Source organism: Sarcophilus harrisii, chromosome 1 (genome assembly GCF_902635505.1).
Source record: "Sarcophilus harrisii chromosome 1, mSarHar1.11, whole genome shotgun sequence".
Taxonomy (NCBI): Eukaryota; Metazoa; Chordata; class Mammalia; order Dasyuromorphia; family Dasyuridae; genus Sarcophilus; species Sarcophilus harrisii.
The window spans coordinates 234,131,167-234,153,075 of record NC_045426.1 but is presented as its reverse complement, the minus strand read 5'-3'; the positions used below and the strand labels follow the sequence as shown (position 1 = coordinate 234,153,075).

General features: G+C 35.7%; 1 protein-coding gene across 2 annotated transcripts; it reads left to right on the top strand.

The window, feature by feature from the left end:
• The first annotated feature begins 6,480 nt into the window (after positions 1-6,480).
• CDO1 (cysteine dioxygenase type 1) lies at positions 6,481-21,206 on the top strand. 2 transcript variants are annotated; one of them, XM_003761273.4, is made up of 5 exons: positions 6,481-6,995; positions 13,028-13,105; positions 16,301-16,455; positions 18,262-18,431; positions 20,078-21,206. In XM_003761273.4, exons 1-5 carry the CDS (start codon positions 6,826-6,828, stop codon positions 20,105-20,107), a joined length of 603 nt encoding a protein of 200 aa, XP_003761321.1. In that variant the 5' UTR covers positions 6,481-6,825; the 3' UTR covers positions 20,108-21,206. The 2 variants fall into 2 exon arrangements, with proteins under 2 accessions (XP_003761321.1, XP_031794538.1); XM_031938678.1 differs by lacking the exon at positions 6,481-6,995 and adding an exon at positions 10,254-10,276.
• The last annotated feature ends 703 nt before the right edge of the window (positions 21,207-21,909 follow it).

Genomic DNA, 21,909 nt, shown 5'->3' with positions numbered 1-21,909 from the left:
AGGCTTCATAGAGGAGATAGAATTTTTTAAATCTTTGATTCTCTCAAATAAGATAACGATCTCATAGCAAAATTTTTAAGTTAAAAATATAGATTCTTTCTTTTTTGTGAACTTAACAAAAACATAAATATTTCACTATGCAAAGATAAAAACTTTTATAAGAAAACAAATAGTTTGTGTGCCTGTCTTCCTTCAACCTCTCCAATAACTGTCATTTTTCTTGTTTGTTATCTTTTCCAATCTGATGTATATGAGAAGGAATCTTGGATTTTTTCTTCATTTGGAAACTGTCTATTCATATCCTTTGACCACTTATTTATTGGAGAATGACTTTTATCCTTAAATGTCTACATTAGTTCTTTATATTATGCCTTTCAATCAACTTTATCAATCTTATGAGTGAGGCAGAACCATATCATTTTAGTTTTCTCTTATGCATGCTTCTTTGGACCATTTTAAAATATGGCTTGATGACTTGATTTTCATCCTTCGAGAAATGCTTCTTCATATCATTTCACCCTTTATGTATAAAGGAATGGCACTTATTCTTATATATTTGAATCAATTTCCTTTATATCTTGGATTTTAGACTTTTATCAGAGAAACATTCTTTGATGATTTTCCATCCCAGAGAAATTTTTAATTTTATGTCATTGAAATTGTTCATTTTTTTCTCCTATAATCTTCTCTATTCCTTGTTTGATCAAGAACTATTTCCCTATACATAGTTGCAAATGATAACTCCTTCCTAGCTTCTAAAATATTTATGATATGGCTTTTATATCCAAGGCATGTGTCCAAATGGAGTTTACCATGACATATGGTGTGAAATGATAGTCTAAACCTAATTTCTGTCACATTGCTTTCCAATTATAATGATTAATATGTTTTCCTCCATCATATCCTCTTACTTTTTCTTCTCTACTCTACTTCATGCCCTTGACTTAAAAATAAGATGATGAAAGAAAATGAATATGATTAACACCAGAGATTTGTAACTAAATAATTTTTTCTTCACTACCCTTTTTCTCTTCTCTTCATCTAGACCCAATAATTGATTCTTATCCTTTGTCTTCCTTTTTAAACCACACTAAATAATCCAACCCCTAAAGTTGAAGCTCATTTTGTTTGTGATGATCTCTTCTCTGATATTATTTTTCATCTTTACCTCCTTTTCCTCCTCCTCTCTTCCTATATCTGCCTATTTTCCTCTTGAATTTGATGTGTTTCTACATCAGACTGTGTGTGGATTCAACCTCCCATTATCTGGTTCAGATACTAGGAAGGGTGTCCTGATTGCCTACTCTCTCCATTTTTTCCTCCATATTTTACATACTCTTTCACATATCTCAATTATGAAAAAAGTTCTCTTTTATTCCCTAGTGTATTTCTTTTCCCTCCCTTTTATTTGCTCTATTAAAAATATTTTTTAAAAAAAACTATTACCACCCCAGGTTTTCAGTTTGTTTCATTTAAATCCCTTTGTGATCTTTTTAAAAAATTATAGTTCTGAAGGGACATTGTTTTCTTCTGTCTCCTTAAAATTTAGTCATTTTGCCCCTTTCCAATTGTTCGAATATATCTACCTTTCTAGATATCTCTTGTCCCCTGTGTTTTTGTATTTCAAAGTTTCTGCTCAGCTCTGGAATACTTGAAAGTTCTCTATACCATTGGAGATCCATTTTCCCACTTTTTATTCAGTTTTACAGAGTAAGATATTTTCATAAGCTGCCTTTTGGAATGTTGTATTCCAAGATTATCTCCCATTTATTGTAGAACATGTTAAGTCTGGAATGAACCTAAAAGTGATTCCTTGGTACTTCAACTCTATTTAGTGCAGTATTTTTTTTTCTTTGACCTAGGAGGTCTGGATTTGGTTATAATCTTTCTGGGAGTTATCCTCCTTTGAGAGGCTTCAGAAGGTGACGTGTGGCTTCTTTCTATTTTCACTTTGTCCTCTGACTCAACTAGAACCAAAGTTTTCATTTAATATTATTTGAAACAAAGTATCTAGGCCACTGCCACTACTTGATACCATCTTCTTTTCCTCCTTTTCCTTCTCTTCCTCCTCTTCTTTTTTTAAGTTAATTATTTTTAATAGGAGATACTTTACACTTTTTTCTGTCTTTTGATTTTGTTTTAGATATTTCTTTTTATTTCATGGAGTTCTTGATTGCTATTTGTTAGAGAATCTTTTATTTGTTTAAGATTTACTACTTTCTGTTCTAATCTATTTTCCTTCTGATTCTTTCCTTCAGAATTCTCATTTTGTTGTCTTGTGTTATTTCTTCCAAGCATCCTTGTCATTATAACTAGTCTATTCTTTTCACTGAGTCTCTGCTTATAGTTGCCATGCAATTATTGTCTTCTTCTGGATTGGACTTTGGAGTGCCTCTGGATCCATAATAATTCTTTATAGTGATTGACATTTTCTATTCACTCACACATAGGCTTAGTTCTTGAACTGGGGATTTGTGCCAGGGCCTGACTCTGCCTCCTGCTCTACTTTTAGATAAGTTAGGTGGCTTTGCTTTGTCTTGTTTTGACTCACCCAAGTTCTTTTGCTGACTTTCATCTCCTAGGAATAGGTCTCCTCCTCCCCCTCAGAATTTTTAAATTAGAAAGCTAGATCTTTAGGGCCTACTTCAGCTCCTTAGGACAGATATCATTGATTTTGTCTAATAGTATGTTTTCTACACCTAGGATTAGCTTCCATCCTGTGTTGGGCTATTGGGTAGAGGGATATCAATTTACCTTAGTTACCAGAAATAACTGGGGTTCTGTATCAATCTTGACCTCTTACAGTATGTCTGCCCTAAAAGTAATAATAGGTTTCAGGGCCTCCAGCATCTTTGGTACTTCAGTTCATAGTACAAAAACTTCTGATACCTTTAAGGTATCTTGGTGTGAGCATTACCATCCCAGACTAGTCATTGCTAGCTCCTGGCTGTTTCCAAGTTCTTAGTGTTGTATATTTCAGACCTATTGCATTCTTTTATCAGTCTTTTACTCTTTATGCCTCTAGACACAGAAACTTGAATAGGTTTCGCTAGTCCAAACTGGAAGATCTTGTTAGCTGGTGCTGGCACTGGCATATCTGATAGTCCCCTTTTTCTCCTGCTTGTAAATTTCTGGCTGTCTTCTTTAGGAGTTCTGGATGGAATAAAACTATTTAATGTATTTTCTTTTCAGATTTCTTCATCATTATCTGGTTTGGTGCTATTTTAGGGAGTTTTTTTTTGTTTGCTAGAGTAGATAGTGAAATCTGAATTACTAGGGCAACTAGGTGGCTAAGTGGATAAAGCACCAGCCCTGAATTCAGGAGGACCTGAGTTCAAATCTGGTCTCAGACTTTAACACTTCCTAGCCATGGGCAAGTCACTTAACCCCAACTGCCTGGAAGAAAGAAAGAGAGAAAAAGAGAGAGAGAATTGCTAGCTGTCAGGGCAGAATCAGCTTCTTTTTCTTTTGAATCCTTTTCTCTGGCAAGAAGGAGAAATAGAAATTGAATGAGTTAAATAAAGAGGGAACAAACCCTTCACCTAGATATGGACATGGGGAGAGGAAAACAGCAGGCTTGGTATTTGGATTTATCTCAGCAACCCACTCACTGAGCAGTCTCTCTCCCTCAACTTTAAGCTCGACTCACTATTGTCCTTAGCAGTAGCCCATGAGAGTTCCAGAGGAAGGAGCAAGGAAAGAGGTGCTACTGATGCTGCCCACTGTACTTCCTCCCACATGTCTTAGCAAGATGGATCTTTCTTGTCTCTTTCCCAGAATTCTTCAAGCCAAATTCAAGATATTACTGAACCTGTGAACCCTAAATAAAAAGTTTGCTTTTTATCTGCTGAAGTCATCTCCAGAATGCTGAGTCCCTGTAACATCATTCACTACTTAGCTAGCCAAGAGACAAAGGCCTATACAAATATCAAAAGTTAAATATCACATTTAAAAAATAGAAATTATAGGTTATATCTTTCACAATTTTATGAAAGGAAAGAATGTGAACAACCAGACAGTATAGAAGAAATCACAATCTCAGTTATATAAGCTTTTAAAAACTCTTGCACAAAGAAAATCAATACATCTAGAATTAAAAGGGTGGAAAAAAGATACAAATTAGGGGAAATCTATACATTAAATACTCATGATAAAAATCTTACATACAAAATATATAGTGAACTAACATAGATCTATGGGATTAAAAGTCATACCCCAACAGACAAGTGGTCAAAGAACATGGACAGTTTTCAAAAGAAGTATAAACAAACTATAACCACCTTAAAAATATTCAATACTAAAATAAATCTAAGGTATTCTCTCATATACATCAAACTAACAAAGGTAGTAAAAAAAAATTGGAGGATTTGTTTTTGGAGGGTTTAGAAGGTTAAGAAATCTCAGTCTCCCTAATTCATTGTTAGTAGGGGTGGAAAGTGGCAATTGGTTCAACTGTTTTGTAAAATTTAGTTCTGAATTGTGGAGAAATATGTACTAAGAATGGGAGTGTATAGAGTACCAGGTCTGGAGTAAGAAAGGCTCCTCTTCATATTAGACACCTATTGTGACCCTAGACAAGCCACTTAATTGTTTGCCTCAGTTTCCCCATCTGTAAAATAACCTGGAAAAAGAAATGGCAAACTACTCCAGTATCTTTGCCAAGAAAGTTGCAAATGGGGTCTCAAAAAGTCATACACAACTGAATAATAACAATATACTACAAGATGATAATTGGCAGAAAGAAAAGATTCATATGTACAAAAGTTTTCCTCTCACTATTATTTGTAGTTAGTAAAACCTGGAAGAAAAAAAATATCCTTAATGATCAGAAAATGACTGAACAAAGTCTTAAATGTAAATATAATTGAATATTAATGGTAAGGTATGGTAAACTGAGGTGAGATAGTATAAGGTGATAATAAAGAATGAAGAATCAGAATCAAATGAGCAAACAATAATATACAATGATTACAAATAAGGTCAACATTGACAGGCAGCACAATTTTGGTAGGTACAATGGTCAGTGTTAATATCACATTGTCAAAGGTAAAAGACCCATCCCTTCTTTCTGTTATCATTTAGATAAAACCAAATGTATGGGAGCAATGTACTTTGTAGGGACTTTTGAATATTGAAAAGTTTCTTTGTCAGAACAAAATATATTTTTTAAAAATTCTGAACTGATTATGAACCTATATTCCAGAAAATATGCATTATAACATTCAAGAATTATTCTGTACCAAATGAATAACTGAGATAATAAATCTTGATAAATCTCTAGTGCTCCTATCTTTTGTGTCAGAAAGAATCTCTAATTAAATTTCATTCACCACTAATATTTTCTTTATAGTTCTAATAGTTAGCTTGACAAGTACTCTGAAATATATCTCTAAAATAAAACTGCATTTCTTTATCATATTTGTCACCAAAATGTTTCTTCAATTCAGGCGACAAATTTTAAAGAATTTCTGAAGTATCCTGAAGCACCTGCTTAAATAGAACCCTATAAATTACTGTTGAAATGCTAGGAAAAAAGAAAACACCTTATAGTTAATAATTACTCCATTAGCCTTTTTATTATCTTATTGAATAACACCATTTCTTAGATGTTATTTAATTTGAGGAGATATTGGATTGTATTAGATTTGAAAGGAAAAGGAAGTGGGTTTGAATTTTGACTTGACACTGCGCTTTCTTTGCTCTTGGATACATTATTTAATATCTCAGCCTCAATTTCTGTATATAAAGTATATGATGTATATAAAATGTAAAATGTATATAAAGTATCAAACAAGATAGTTGTAAAGAAAGTGTTTTATAAACCCTCAATCTCTTGTGTAGATGTGTACATTATCTTTCATTATAAAACAGTAATCAAAGTAGGTAAATAATTTAAAAGTTTATTTTAATGAATGTTTCTTCATTCATATTCTCTTGGCGCTGTTTCTTCTTTAGTCCAAAAAAAAAAGTATTCATTACATATTTTTTACGTTTAAACTTTTCCTTTTTTAGAGAACGAGTCGATTCACACTTTTCTCCCGACTGTGCATAAAGCTACCGAGTCTCTTAATTAAGAAACAATTCCGCCTCAGAGTGGGAGAAATTTAAGAGAAATATCAAGTTTTTGTTTTCTAGACTCAATATTCACCACTAGATTCCTTAGTCCCACTTGAGACTTGGCTTTGAGGGTGTGTTTGGGGCAGAGCGGGGCAGCTCAAAGGTGGAGAACAGGAAAGGGGGATGGGATGCAGGATTAGGAAACAGATGCTTTAAATGCACTCCGGGCGAAATAGAGAGAGAAATAATGCTTAATTTAAAACAACAACAATAAACTGCACCTGGATCGAGAATATCTCTTTTGAGGTTGCTCGATAAATTCTGGAGCCCGCTGCTGATTGTCCCATCTCCACAAACATCCCTCCTCCTTCTTTCCACCCCCCCGTGGGCATTGGTACATCCCACAGTAACACCCGGAGCTTAAAAGGGGAGCGTGAGGCTGGAAGTAACTGAGTTGGGCTGCAAAGGGAGGGTCGTTTCTTTTCTGCGCTTGTAATCGAACCCTCTCGATTAGTCAACGACCCTGCACTTTGGGCTTTTGTGTGCAGTATTTTTTTTTCCCCACTGTTACTGGTTTTGGTTTATTGTTGCCTGGGCATTTTGTTGCTTGCTTGTTTGCTTCCTTACTGGTTGGACGGGGGAGGGGGCGTTTCGGGTCCTTTCCCCTCCCCCAAGCACCGGCTCGCGTCCTTTACCTCCTTGCGGACTGCAATCTTCAGTTGCTCCTAAAGGAGACCAAGCGGGTTGGCTGTCGAGCTGAAGGACAGGATGGAGCATACTGAGGTTCTGAAGCCACGGACCTTGGAAGAGCTGATCCGGATCTTGCACGAAATCTTCTCCGGGGATAGCATCAACGTGGAAGAGGTGCAGTCCATCATGGAAGCTTACGAGAGCAACCCCACGGAGTGGGCAGCGTACGCGAAATTCGACCAGTACAGGTGAGCGCCGGGCAAGCGCCGCTTCCTGCTGCTTGGCTCGTGCCCCAGCCTGCTGCCTCTTGGCCTGATGGGACTGGCAGGGGCGCTTAGCCTGGGCAGGACACTGGGCAGTGTCTTCTGACCCCTTCCCAGCGCCCGAGCCCCCGCTAGAGATTCTGGACTGTTTGGAGAAGCGGGGTCTCCGGGTCTCCATCTCAACGTTTAGTGCAGCGCAAATGCTTTTGGATTTCGGCTATTTTCAGGCAATATCCTCCCGAACTGTAGATCTGGCCGGGAACTTGGAGATCGTTTAGTTCAAATCCGTCAGATATCAAGACAGATGACAGATAAAGAGACTGAGGCCATAGGATGAAGTGATTTGCGCTCAGATTAGATTGGTAATAACTATGGCAAATATTAGGAAGCCAGGTCTTGTAAGGAGCAATGATTTTGACTTCATCCCATATCTTTGGTTATAGAGGAATGAGAGAAAATGTATCCCGGATTGGATTTTTTTGGAGGGTGGGGATGGGGGAAGGGAGGGAGTCTCTCCCCTTATTCCATTACTGTTTTCTGGACTGTGCCAAAGCCCAGGCTTCTGTTCAGTTTCTCTAGTTACTTTAGGAGCTATAAGCAGGGTCTCTGCTCTTTAGGGCAGTGCTATACTTCACCACAGAGTCTGGGATGAAGAAAATTCTCTGCCAACTTTTCCAGGCTGCTCAAGGCTTACTTCTGAGAGCTTGGGCTTGGCACGAAGCTTTCTTTTGGGGTGGGACCACTGAAGAGGGCTCCCGGGAGGGCCGCTAAACGGCTCCAGAAACTTCTTAGATCAGTACCCCTTTAGACCTATACAAACGTGCAGTATCCACCTATTGGATGAGGTGGAATCTGAACTATCAGAACAAAATACACACTCTTCCTCCCTTCACTCATTCTTTCTCTATCTTGGTGTGTCTCCCTCCTCTGGCTCTATGTGTCTCTCTCCTCATCCTTTCTTTTTATGTCTCTTTCTCCTCTGTCCCTCTGTGTGTGTGCTTCCCTCCTCTGTCTTCTCTGTGTGTGTGTGTGTCTCTCTGTCTCTCTGTCTCTCTCTCTGTGTGTGTGTGTGTGTGTGTGTGTGTGTGTGTGTGTGTGTCTGTGTGTGTGTGTGTGTCTGTGTGTGTCCCTCCTCTGGCTCTCATTGTCTGTCTCTGTCTCTGTCTTCCTCCTCTGTCCCTCTGTGTGTCTGTTTCTTCTATCTCTTTGTCTCTTTCTCTCTCTGTGTGTCTCTCTCCTCATGCTTTCTCTGTATGTTTCTTTCCGTCCTCTGTTCCTCTGTGTGTGTGTCTCTCTCCTCTGTCTCTGAGTGTCTGTCTCCTCTGTCTCTCTCTCTCTCTCTGTGTGTGTATGTCTCTCTCTGTCTCCTTCCTCTAGCTCTATGTGTCTCCCTTCTCTGTCTCTCTGTGTGTGTGAATCCCTCCTCTGGCTCTGTGTGTGTGTCTCCCTCTTCTGTCTCTGAGTGTCTGGCTCCTCTGTCTGTCTGTCTGTCTCTGTGTGTGTGTGTCTATCTCTGTATTTCCCTCCTATGTCTCTCTCTGTGTGTCTCTCCTCTGTCTCTGTGTGTCTGTCTCCTCTGTCTCTCTCTCTCTCTCTGTCTCCTCCTCTGGCTCTCTCTGTGTGTCTCTCCTCTGGCTCTCTCTGTGTGTTTGTCTCCTCTGTGTCTCCTCCTCTGACTGTATGTGTGTTTCTCTCCTCTGTCTCTCTGTGAGTCTCTTCTGTGTGTGTGTGTGTGTGTCTGTCTGTCTCCTCTGTGTTTCTCTCTGTGTCTGTCTCCTCTGTCTCTCTCTGTGTCTCTGTCTCCCTCCTCTGTCTGTCTCTGTATATATCTCCCTCCTCTGTCTCTGTGTATGTGTGTCTTTCTCTATGTCTCTATTAATGATTTTTTTCTTTTTTTTTTTTTTCACTGTTGCTTCCCCTGGATTTTTCTCTCACCCATCTCCATACCCCGCTCCTATCTTATAACGAGGAAGTAAAAGTAAACAACATGGTTTTCAGAATAGAGGAGTTAATTTAGAATCAGAGAAATCCAAATTCAGGCTTTTTTTTTTTTTTTTTAAACAAAGGCAATTGGGATTAAGTGACTTTCCCAGGGTTACAGAGTAGTAAGTATTAAATGTCTGAGGATGAATTTAAATTCAAGTCTTCCTGACTACTGGAACAATGCTCTGTGCACTGCCATTTAGCTGCCTCTTGAATTCAAATTTTGACTCAAATACTTTGCTAGCTTTGTTACTCTGGGTGAGTCATTTGAGCTCTCTGTGCCTCAGTTTCCTCTGCTTTTAAAATGAGCAGGTTGGACTTTGCATGACTTTTAAGGGCCTTTGCAGCAGAATCAGGAAAAACAGATGGATGCACTCACCATTCCTGGCAATTTTTGCTTCCTTCAACACCCATGATCTACCATTTTTGCCTACAGACAGTGCTACACTTCAATGTCAGTCTTCTGAAATCATGATTGGGCATTGCAAAGATTAGAATTATGAGGTCTTTCAGAGTTATCTTCCCCTTTACTGTTGTGTTCATTACATACTTTCTCTTGATTCTGCTTGCTTATTTCTGCATCAATTTGGATGAGACTTCCCAAATTTCTCTGAATTCTTAAGACTCATTATTCTTATGGCACAATACTCTTACCTACATTCAGATGCCCCAATTTCTTAATCTCTTCTTGAGTCAATGGACAACTGACATCTCCTATGTCTGCCACAACACAAGTACTTCCTTTGCTTCATGCTTCCTTTAGTTTCTCAATCCAGACCCTGTCCACACTGGGTTCTGATTATTTGATTCAATCAAAAACTGTTTGACCTAGACTGGGTACTGAAGCCTAATGGGGTGGTTCTAAACACCACCATTATCTTGAAAAGGTACTGTTTTAAGTGGTTTTTATATATGTGAGACTTTTCCTTGTTCTTTATCTCCTTGGGGATTATGTCTGGTGGTAGGATTGCTAAATTAAAGAGAGTGTCTGTACATCATCTTTATTTTTCTAAGAGTTTTCTGGGTACCTCTTGTTTTGTGGAAGCAGTAAGCAGCTTAAGTCAGCAGCCACTAGATTCCAAAAGGGTGCCTTTTCTTTTCTCCCCCAGGGCTCTTAGCGGAACTGAGAGGGTGGGGCAGCAACAACCAATCAAGCAGTTCTAGAGCCTGACACTCCCAGGCCTTGGCCAAACCGGCCACTTTGGAGTCAGTGAGCTGCTCAGTATCTAAGGCATATAGACCTGATGGATGAGACGGAAGTAATGTGGTGGTGTTGGTGAAAGGTAGGCAGAATGGATGAAGATCTACGGTGGTTATTTTGGAGCCCTGACATAGAAGATTGTCCATCAGAAACTCCTTTTTTGATAGAGGATAGGGAGGGGTCAGAATTCATTGGTAAAATCACTGATCCACAGGAAGGTTCTCTTCCAGTTTTATATATTTAAACAGCCAGCACTGTCCTGTGAACTTGTACACATGTATTTAGAGTAGTTTAGTACCATTTCCATCTTACCACCACCACCACAACCCTAAAGCAAATTCTATCTAATTGGTATAATTGTTGCTAGTGTTCAAAGCCGTTTTTAAAATATTCACTAATTTCTAGAAAGATAAAAATTAGGTTGTATATAATTAATATCTTACTTTGAAGGAAGGCTTTCTCGAATGCTAGAATCTTGACTCCCTTTAGGTCTCACCTCATTACTAGTGACCATCTCTTATGACAATCTTTCCTAATTTTTCCCCCTAGGTAATTGGTCTGTTGTATTTTCCTTCTACTCCCCCCCCCCCAAAAAAAAAAGAATTTTATTTATCTATGTATATCTTTCTCTCTCTCACACACAGAGACCCACACCAATGAAATGTAAGTGACTTAAGGTCAGAAACTATTTAATTTTCTATTTTTGTTTCCTTAGTTCCTAACAATGTCTGGTTTATAATAGGCACTCTATAAATGCTTTCATTGAAATGACATCTTGAAGTTACCCCCTAGAGCCTGCCTTACATTCATAAGTATATTGTGGTAGTATTTATATTTGAACTAGAGGTATTTACAAATTACTTATTGATAGTCTTTTGACTTTCTTTTCTTGTTAAGTTCATTTAATATGGTTTAGCCAAGTGCAACAGTTGAAAAGATTAATAGCTCTCAAGGTCATATGAATACCCATAGTACTTAACTTGGTTCAGCAATCAAGTACTTTCTAAATACTTGACATAGGTAACAATTCAATAATTAATGGTTCATTAATAATCTGAAGCATCCCTATGAAGGGGCAAGTACATTAACCTCTTCAAGAATATTTTCCTCATCTATAAAATGGACTATGTGGCCTCTAAGGTTTCTTCCAGTCTAAGTGAAATCCTTGGATTCTATGAAATAGTTGCTTGAAAATTCTGGTCTGGGCATTTTGATCTAGATGTCTTATGCTGGGAAGGATTCTACATAAGCCCAGTTCCTGCCCTTGAGGTATTTACTTCCCAGTAGAGAAAACATGACTAACATCTGGGAAACAATTAGAACTTGAGATCATATAATTAAGAGCTAGGTTGTAATTAAAGATACAAATAGGTAATTAAAATTGCAATGTACTTTTGTTTACATTATCCTTGATCCTAACTACAACTCTGAGTTAGGTTTAAAAAAATTCTTAATGATAAATTCTAAGGAAACGGATTCTGTCATGCTTTTTCTATTTTGTTTACAAAAATAGATTTGTAAATGTCCTTTTAAATATCTGGACAGAAATAATGAACTCTCCAAGGAGGCTATTTTACATTAGCTAACATATGATATAGGCTAACTGCTTAATAAATGCCTTTTTTGGAAAAAGTGTTAGTTCTCCTAAATGACATTACATGGAGCTGTGCATAGTATCATTGAAACAGGTCTTTTAAAAAAAGAACTCAACACTTAACATTGTCAAATTATGAACAAAGACCCACTTTTCTTGTAGCTTTTAAATAATATTAAAGCAGAAGTGACATCAAAGTTGAATGGCATAGCTCAAGCCTCTATCACTATGGACAATCTATTTCCATTCTAAACTGAAACTCGGGAAGTTAAAAGAATTTTTTTATAATAAAATTTTCCTGAATTAGAATTTTAAAAACAGTTCTTGGGGCAGCGAAAATTTGTAGAATTTGGTGTGTGTTTATGTTTTTCTTTTTTACTCTGTCATAAGCCTAAATAAACTATTTTGTGATCCTGTCATTTCCATGACAATTTGGCCCATATGTTAAGTGTTTTCCTTTTAACTCCCCACCCCATCCCCAACTTGTATCAGTTCACTAAATAAACACAACTCTGATTAAGGACACTTAGTTTTGTTAGGACACAATGATCGATTATTCTATAAAATTAAATACTAAAAGAACTTTTTGATGATATATTGTTTCTTAAATCCTTGTTCTACTACATAGAACAGTTGCAACACTTTTGCTTGGAACGGTAAAGAACTTTGGGAATTTATATTCCCAAAGTTCTTTACCGCTCCATTCTATTCTTTATCAGGTCAAAGAAATCAAGTGCAGACTTCTGGAATTTACCTCCTTCCCCTTCTCCTTTCATTCCCTTCTCCTTGGAGTAAAACTGGATTCCAGAAATTCGGTATCTCAGAGAAAGTTCTTAAATATCTAAGAATGAGATACAAAGAATTTTTTTCTGTACTATAACTGTACCATATTGGAAATAAAAACTAAGTGATTTTCACTTAAAATATTTAAAATTTTCTAACTTTAAGAGTGATGGCAAAATGGGAGAAAGGAGAGAAAGAGAAGAGACTAATGGCACAGGGTTAATAAAATATAAGAGCTCTGAACTTGTACTCAAGGGACAAATTCATGTCCCTAATAGGCCAGTTAGAAGCCATATGACCTTAAATTAATTAATGTCTCTCAGATTCCTAATCTGAAAAATTGAAGTGAAAAATCTAAAGTTCCCTCGTACTTCTGAGGTTTGGTTCCAAAACATTTATTTTAGTTCCATTGTCTCTTTAGTAAAGTATATTAAACTAATGACATTTCTTTCTTAGGTACACCCGAAATCTTGTGGATCAAGGAAATGGAAAGTTTAACCTGATGATTCTGTGTTGGGGTGAAGGACATGGCAGGTAATAAATCTGAAAAAGCTTATTAATAAGTATATTTTGATTCAAGGAGCTGAGCAAGGTACATTTGAAGCTTTGGATATGTATGCCTTTTTTTTTTCTTTTTTCTTTTAGCTGAGGCAATTTGGGGTTAAGTGACTTGCCCAGGGTTACACAGCTCTGAAGTATTAAGTGTCTGAGGGCGGATTTGAACTCAGGTCCTCTTGACTTCAGGCTGATGCTCTATCCACTGTGACACCTAGCTGCCCCTATATGCCTTTTTTCTGAGAAACAATTTTTGCTTTGAATTTTAACTATGACATTCCTGAGATATTTTTTTCCCTCTAGGAGTTTCTTTCAGGAGGGGATTGGTAGAGTCATTTTTTCTTTTTTTTTTTTTTTTTTTTAATTATTTTTACTTTGTCCTCTGACTCTAATAGAGCTAGTTACTTTTCATTTTTTACTTGAAATATAGTTTTCAGGATTTTTTTCCTAGGAGTCCACTGATTGTTTTTCCTTTTCTTCCAAATCAGTTGTTTTTAGTAGCACAGTACCTTACATTTTCATTAATACCTAATTTATCTTTCATTTAACCTCATTTTTTTCAGTGCTTTAATTTAAGTTTAATATTTATTGGCACCTTATAAAGTCATTGGTTTCTGTTTAGTGTATCCTGTTCAGTTAGAGGATTATTTGCAAAAGGTTTCATGCTTTCTGTTCTAAGCTATTAATTTTCTTTCTAATTCTTTTCTGCCCGTTTTTATTTCATTTTTTAAAAAATCTCATTTAATTTCTTTTAAGTGTTTCAATATGTAGTTAGATTGGTTAGATTGGGGGGGGGGGTGGAAGTAGTTATCTACAGTGATTTTTTTTTAAATATTGGATAATATCTTCAGTTTACTCGTATTTCCGAGCCTTAGTTCTTAAATCAGGATTTTGTGCCAGGGCTAGGCCCCATATTTTGTTTCACGTTTGGAAAGATTGTTGGTCTTGCTTGATCTCACCATATAAAAATCACTTAGGTTTCTAAGTTGACCTTTACCTGCCAGGAATTGCCTTACTCCATCTTCCTCCCCACTTCCCATCTCACTTCCATTCCCCCTTTTCCCCTCTACCCCATTCCTACCCCCCAAAATTTGGACCACTAAATCTACAGGCTCTCTATGAAATCTCAGGACAATGCTCTAACCAATACATTTTTTTTTTGTCTAATAATGTATTCAGTGTCCCACATCCCATAGTTCCTTACTTTTACAATGAAGAGAAGATGGATATTTTCTGCACTCTTCTACAAGAGTAAACTTGATCATTATAATTATGCAGAATTCAATTGTTTTGTTTTTTTGTTTCTTTTGATGTTGTCATGTGTTTTTTTCTGATTGTTTTTACTTCACTCTGTATCACTTCATATAATTCTTCCCATTTTTTCTGTTGATTCTTAAAGCACCATAATATTCCATTAAACTCACACACTCCAACTTGCTTAGCCATTCCAGTAAAGCTACTGTATGATTAGTTGGGTAGTGTGACCTTATAAAGGTGCCATAGCCAAAACTTCTCATAAAAGTCAACACAGAAAGTTTCAGCATGGAGCATAAATGTGTAAATATCATAAATCCATTTGCCATAATAAAAGCATCAACTGAGATATCAGTTGTACATCAAATGTGATAAAAGACTAACTTAACTATTTCCTCCTGTAGACTCAGAATTTCTATTCAAATGGGAGCCACTCTAGTTTTAACCTGTTTGTTTCTTAGAATTATATGCAGGCAACCTACAAACTAGAAAATTGGATAAAAAGACTGTGTAAAGCAAGGGGGAAAAACCTATCATCTCTCATAAATCTTCTCTTTTCCATCTAAATTTTTTATTTCTTTATCTAATATGTTGTGTTTTTTAAATATTAAGACATTTTAAGAGAGTTGCATAGTAGATAGAGAGCCAGGCAAGTTAGGAAAGCCAAGATTCACTATTCATCTTTAATACATCCTGACTTCATGATCCTTAATCAAAAGAAACCATTTCCTTTTTTTTCATAAGTAGGTCTACATTTCACACTAGGAAATCAAAACTTTCATAGAATTACATGAAATATTTATAGATAAATATTTATACATCATCTGGTCTAACTCCTTTCATCTTTTAGATAAGTAAACAAATTCCAAAAAGTTTGCCAGTGATAATGCCCCAGGATAGTAACCCAGAATTTCTAGATAAATCTAGAATCCAGATTCCCCCAATTCCCAGTCCAATATTGTTTCTACTGGATGAAAACCGTCTTCTCATTCTTTGTCTTAAGTAAAGGTCTGAATTCAATATTTTTTATGGAAACAACCCTAAACAAGACTTAAAGTCTGACAAGCTAATTAATGTTTTACCCCCTAGAAATAAATAGCAGTAAGATAATCAGTGACTTTGCTAGTTATTCTTTTCTGCTGTGTATAACCTTTCTGTATGAAGATATCACCAACTATTCATATTTTTTTAAAGGAATATCCCTTTAAACACATTTAAAAGTTTTTTAATTTGAGGGAAAATAGTGAATAACTTAAAGCTAGTTTGAATTTCTTCCTTTCACTTGGGAGAAGAGAAATGATGTCTTAAATCATATAGAAGATATATTCTAGTTTCATCTTGCCTAATAGAAAGATTTAGTTTATAGAGAGGGGCTTGTATCCCTCTGCATTCTTGACCTTAGTTCTAGATCCAGTTCAGGGTCTCACAATATAAAATCAGTACCAAAAATGGCCTTACCTCTAAACTCAAAGATCTATTACTATATATACCTAATTATTTCCTTGAAAAGTTAATTTGAACAATCCTAAAGTATTTATTCTGATATTCAATTTTAGTTTTCTCTCACCAAGTAAATGGAGAAACGTTCTTTCAGAAATTCTCTAAAACTAGTTTGTATTGCTATTTAGCCTGGGTTTGCATCTAAAATACCAGGTTCCATTTTTTCTGATTTCTGTGGTTTAATATCATGCATGCTTAGTCTAATCTGAATAATGTTGGTTAAGCCATACAAAAACATAAAAACAATGTAAAAAATTCAAGATAATGTAGCTTAATGGGGAATAAGTTTATTGTTGGCTATACTCTGAAGAAGAGTTTTTGCTTTTCAAACCTCCTGTTATACACCATTGTTTCCTATTTTAAATACTTTTGTGTAGCAAGCAATATGCTGAGTTTGTCATTCTCTGTGTGTATATATAGCAGTATCCATGATCATACAGACTCCCACTGTTTTCTGAAGATGCTTCAAGGAAATCTCAAGGAGACCCTCTTTGCATGGCCAGACAAGAAATCCAATGAGATGGTGAAGAAATCCGAAAGAATTTTGAGGGAAAACCAGTGTGCCTATATCAATGGTAAACTTACTCACTTGCCTTCCCTACTATCCCTATACTCAGGATATTCTCTATAATGTTAGTCCTGAAATACTATCACTATAATCTATCATGAAGGTTATTTAGACATATTTTTTTCCTAGAATTCCAAGCATTTAGAAAACAACTTAAAATTATTTTAGAGAAATTGTGAATTCAGGTATATCTATTATAGTAGGAATGACATCTACTTTATATAAATGAAGCTAATTTTCCTTGAAAAGGGGACAAGGAAGCTGTCCTTGGGAAAATATTTGGAAACTTTGGCTTAATTTCCTGGATGCCTGAGGGAGGAAAAAAAACCCAGTCCATGGAGAGTTGGTACTCCTGAGGTTTGGCAGAATTCACACTGCCACGAAGATACACACTTCCCACTTTGAAAGTGACCGCACTTCTTTTTTCAGCTACAACTGTTTAAAGAGACCTATGCTATCTTTTTTCCCCCTGAGGCAATTGGGGTTAAGCGAATTACCCAGCCTCACACAGCTAGGAAGCATTAAATGTCTGAGGTCATATTTGAACTCAGGTCCTCCTGCCTTTAGGGCTGGTGCTCTATCCACTATGTCACCTACCTGCCCCAACTATGCTATCTATTGAGAGAATTTAAGATATTTTCAAGGGGTAGTAAGTGGTGCAATAGATGGAGTGCTGGCTCTGAAGACCAGAAAACACTTTTCTCCTGGGTTCAAATTTGACTTTAGACACTTGCCGTAGTGACTGTCAGCAAGTCATAATCCTATTTGACTCAGTTTCCTCATCTATCAAATTAGCTAGAAAAGGAAATGAGACTACTTCAGTATCTTTACCAAAAAAAAGAAAACTTCAAATAGAGTCATGAAGAGTTGAACATGACTAAAGCAACTAAACAGCAACAAAAAATTATGGAGGGATAGAATCAACAGACCTTAATTAACAATTGACTAAATTTGGGGGGAAGGAAAAGTTAAAAATAAAACTGTGCTATGAATAATAGCAATGTTGTCTTGGGCTTCTCCTCCACAGATACCAGTAACTTATCTTCTACTACTTTTGCATTGACTATTTTCTTTACATTCCTGCAGTTAGAGAAATAAGATGTTAGTAAGCCAGTTATAATTACATTCAGATTGGTGCATGTTGAAGGAGTGTGGATTATTTCTCTAAGATGATGAAATAAACATGAGGTCCAAAACAATGGCTTTTGAATGTCTTTCCAACTTCTGTCACCAGCTTGTGTTTGTAATATTTTTGGAGGCAGAGAGAAGGCATTATATGACATGATGAAAACTATTTCCCTTAGTGCCAATGAACAGATTGATACTTGACCAAATAGACTCCATAGTGTCTCCTTTAGCTGTCCTTTGGTAGCTTTTGATAAAAGATGATAGCAGCCTAATGGATGCTAGATGTTGGATTTTAAAACCAAAGATAGATTTTAATGATAGTTATTTTTAGGTATATGTCATGACAAATAATACTTTTCACTGGCCTATAAATTTAATTCTACATAATAACAGTAGAAACTGGAATATTGCTTTTCACCTTAAAAAGGTATGTATGTATGCATTTTAATTTTTTTAAGCAACTTCTTCGAAGGAAAAAAAATCACCAATTAGACAAAGACTATATATGATTATAACTTTAGTTTCTTAGGTTATACCAGATCATGAAGTTAATTGAAATTTCCTAGACATTCATGGTTTAAGAATCTTTCTGAATGATTCTAACTTTCATTGAAATGCATGTGATTTGAACCTTTAGACTAGATCGGAATGCTTAATTTAATCTCTCTTCTTGTCTCCTCTTTAGATTCTATTGGTCTACATCGGGTGGAGAACATAAGTCATACAGAACCTGCTGTTAGCCTTCATTTGTATAGTCCACCCTTTGACACTTGCCATGCCTTTGACCAAAGAACAGGACATAAGAATAAAGTCACGATGACATTTTATAGCAAATTTGGAGCAAGGACTCCATTTGTAAGTATGAAATTGAAGAAATTAGTCTCTCAGTTTAAATTCCTTGACTAATCCTGAATTAGGGTGAATATGATAACACCAAGTATTACCAAAACTTTGTACCTTGGATTTAAAGATTGCTTTATTTAGCATGTTGGGAAGGAATTTAGATTTTCTTAAATTGATTAAAATTGTCTTTAACTATAGAATTTTTTTTAAAAGTTCCACATTTGTTCTTTTTCTCATGTTTTCTCAATAGCACTGAGAGCTTAGCCATAAGTCTATTTATATGTGAGAAGAATTGTTTTTAAAATACAATCAATACTATATAATAATAAAAATAATGATCATAATAATAGTTAGCATTTATATAATGCTTTAGATTTTACAAAGCATTTTACAGATATTGTCTCATTTATCCTCAAAAGAGATCCGGAAAGTAGGTGCTATTATCCCCATTTTACAAGGAGAAACTCTTGCCAATAGGTTAAATTAAGCTCAGAGACTCACAATTAGTAAGTGTTGGAGGCTATATTTAAATTCAAGTCTTCCTGATTCCAGGGACCCTGTTATCTCTAACCACTACCTCACTGCCCTCATATCACCATAGTGGTTCTAAAGAAATATATTCTCTTCAATATTTGCCATTCACATTTGTTCTACATAGTAGTGAGAAAATCTGTCCCAAAGCTTCAAAATCATTAGTGGTAGAAATGATTACCTTGCGTTCCAGACTTAGTGTTTGTATTTCATTCAGTTTTTAGTATTAGAGAATATTTTTAAACTTTACAGTATTTAGGAGAGAACATTTTCAAACTTTTTACAGTGTTGAAGATTCCTGGTAAATAATCACTTCTAAGTTTGCAAATTTTTTTTTAAGCTCTTGTTTCTAGGGGAACATTTCCTTGAACTGTCTAGATTAATCACCTGGTTCATCCTTGTTATTTAATTCCTGTTGACTTCACAACTCTGACCTATATTAGAAAAAAAGGCTTTCAAACCTTCCATAAACAAGTTTTGCTGGAGAAGGATGGAAACTTTAAATCTGTCAATTCAGAAGTAGAATAAAAGAGTTAATTCAAATCCTCTAAATTTCTTGAGAGAGAAACCCTATCTCTAGACAATGCTGCAGGGAGGTCAAAAAAGATAAGGAATGAAAAAATCTCAATGAAATACTTTATTGACTGAAAACTTCCCAGAATAGATCTATTGTTTAGGCTATTAGACTGACCAGAAATATGAGGAACAAGACCTACCACCTAACTTTCCAATGGCAACCTACACTAATATATTATGACACATCTCTTGTCTATTGAAATAACTGGTGACTTATAAGAATAGTTTTTAGTTCTAGTTTTAAAACTAGCTTATATTCTAAGGTAGGGGTGTTAACTGCTAGATAGTATATGAACAAGGACTGCTATAAGACATAGTTATCTTGAGACTACCCTTTATTAAGTAGAAAAATTATGCTGATCTGTCTCGCCACATTGTCACAATCTTGAAAGGATGTCTTCTGTACTTTGATCATTAGTTGAAGAAAAACATTATTGCTGTATTGATAGATTGAAGTTTCTTCTCTCTGTCTCTTAGGTAGACTATCTTTAAAAAAAAAAAAAAAAAGTTGAGGATATCTAGTGAAAGTATCTTTTTTTTTTCTTTTCTAGGCAACTTCAAGTTCCTTGGAGAACAACTAAAGAGATCCAGTTACTAGAGTATTTTTCCTTTTATTTTTTTTTCTTTTAAAAGTACACTGAAATCTTAATTGTGGACAAAGAACCACCAATCACTTATTGTCCAATAGTACCTTTGAATAAGATGCTTAGAGATATTTTAGGGCAGACTTCTGGCTGCTTGTAGTTATCTTGAATGAATGCTAATGACAGGGGACTCTAAGTAAACAATGCCAGGCTATACTGGAGAGGAGAAATCCTATTGCTATGGTCTTTATAGTTGGAAGGCTTAATCAGTTGCTCTCTTAGGCATGTCTCTTATTTTCATGGTTCCTAATTAGGAAAGGCAGTGAAGTCCTGACAACAGTTTTTGTCCATCATAATTAGCAGTGATTAGCAATAAAACCAAGCCTAAGACCTCATAACCCTACCTTTATTATCTTGAGAATTAAGAATACAGATTTTCATCACATTTTATGTTCTCTAAAATGTTTTCAAGAGAATTGTTTTTTGAATGTAGATTTTGTTGGGTTTTCATCTTCACAAATTCCTTTTCTGTGCATAGATCACTGTGTACAGAGACACCTAAGTCAATTTTTCCTTTGGTTGTGAAATTAATGACAAGGATGGAGATGAAGTTCACAGCAAAAAGAAATCACAAGCATGTTTTAATGTGACCAAATACCTATGTAAAATACTTTTTGTATTGCTACCAAAATTGTCATGTTAACTTGAATAAAACTGAATTTGAACATAATTTGGAATGGTCCCATGCCTTTCCAACTATTCCAAAAAGGAACCTTATCAACCAGGTTATCTTCTACTTATCACTTACGATTATAAGTTATACTTTTCTCCCCTCCTCCTAGAATAGTTTTCTCTATTTAGGAGTCCAACAAATACACACACCTTTTGAGTATTACACTAGATTTTCAGGATTCTTGTTAGTTATTCTGGCAAGAGGCTATATATAAAGATACTCTAAATTCTTTCCAAGGATTTATTGATTACTCAGCACAAACATACTGTCATCAGTTTTACAAGAGAAAGTTAACTTTGGTCTTGTCTTCATGCAAGGTTAAAGTTAAAGAGATAGTCCTCTCCACAACTCTACCCCCCCCCCCCCGACATAGAGTCCAAAAAGAAGTTCTCACCTGAAATTCTATCCTCAATTTACTACCATCATTACATCTAATATGGCTAAAAATATCTTTGACAAGCCCAAAATTCAACTAGAATTTGTTTACTAAGATTAGAACATTATTAGAATTTTATTACTCAATCTTGAAGCAAGGTCCTGCTTACTTTTATGTTGTTACTAATTCTTACTTAAATAGATTGCAATAAAGATAGTTTTGAACTCAAGAATTTTATGCACCTCATTCCTAAGTTTCAGGTCCTACTCTATCCTGAGAAGGAAGCCAGTTCAAAAAAGAGTGTCCCCATTTCCTCATAACTCCCATCCCCTACCCGAATAAGTTGGGAATAGCAAATTTAGGGATGGGAAGAGGACAACTCCTAGGAGTAGAAAGAGTTTAAATAGAGAAGAAAGAATTGACAAATCAAAATTTTTACAATACTTTTTGGTTACTGGTACCTAATTTACCCAGTACTTGATTGATACAAGGGGTCCTTTGGAATTCCAAAATACAAGTAAAAAGTTGACAGTCAACATGCCCTTATTAAGTGCTTACTTTGTGGCAGATTCTATGCTAAGTTTTGAAAATATGAAGAGTGTAAAAAAATGGAAACTTTTATAGAAGCAGAAATTCAGCCCAAGAGGCTAGTTCTGGAATAGGAGGCAAAATACAAGCTGCCTCAGAGAA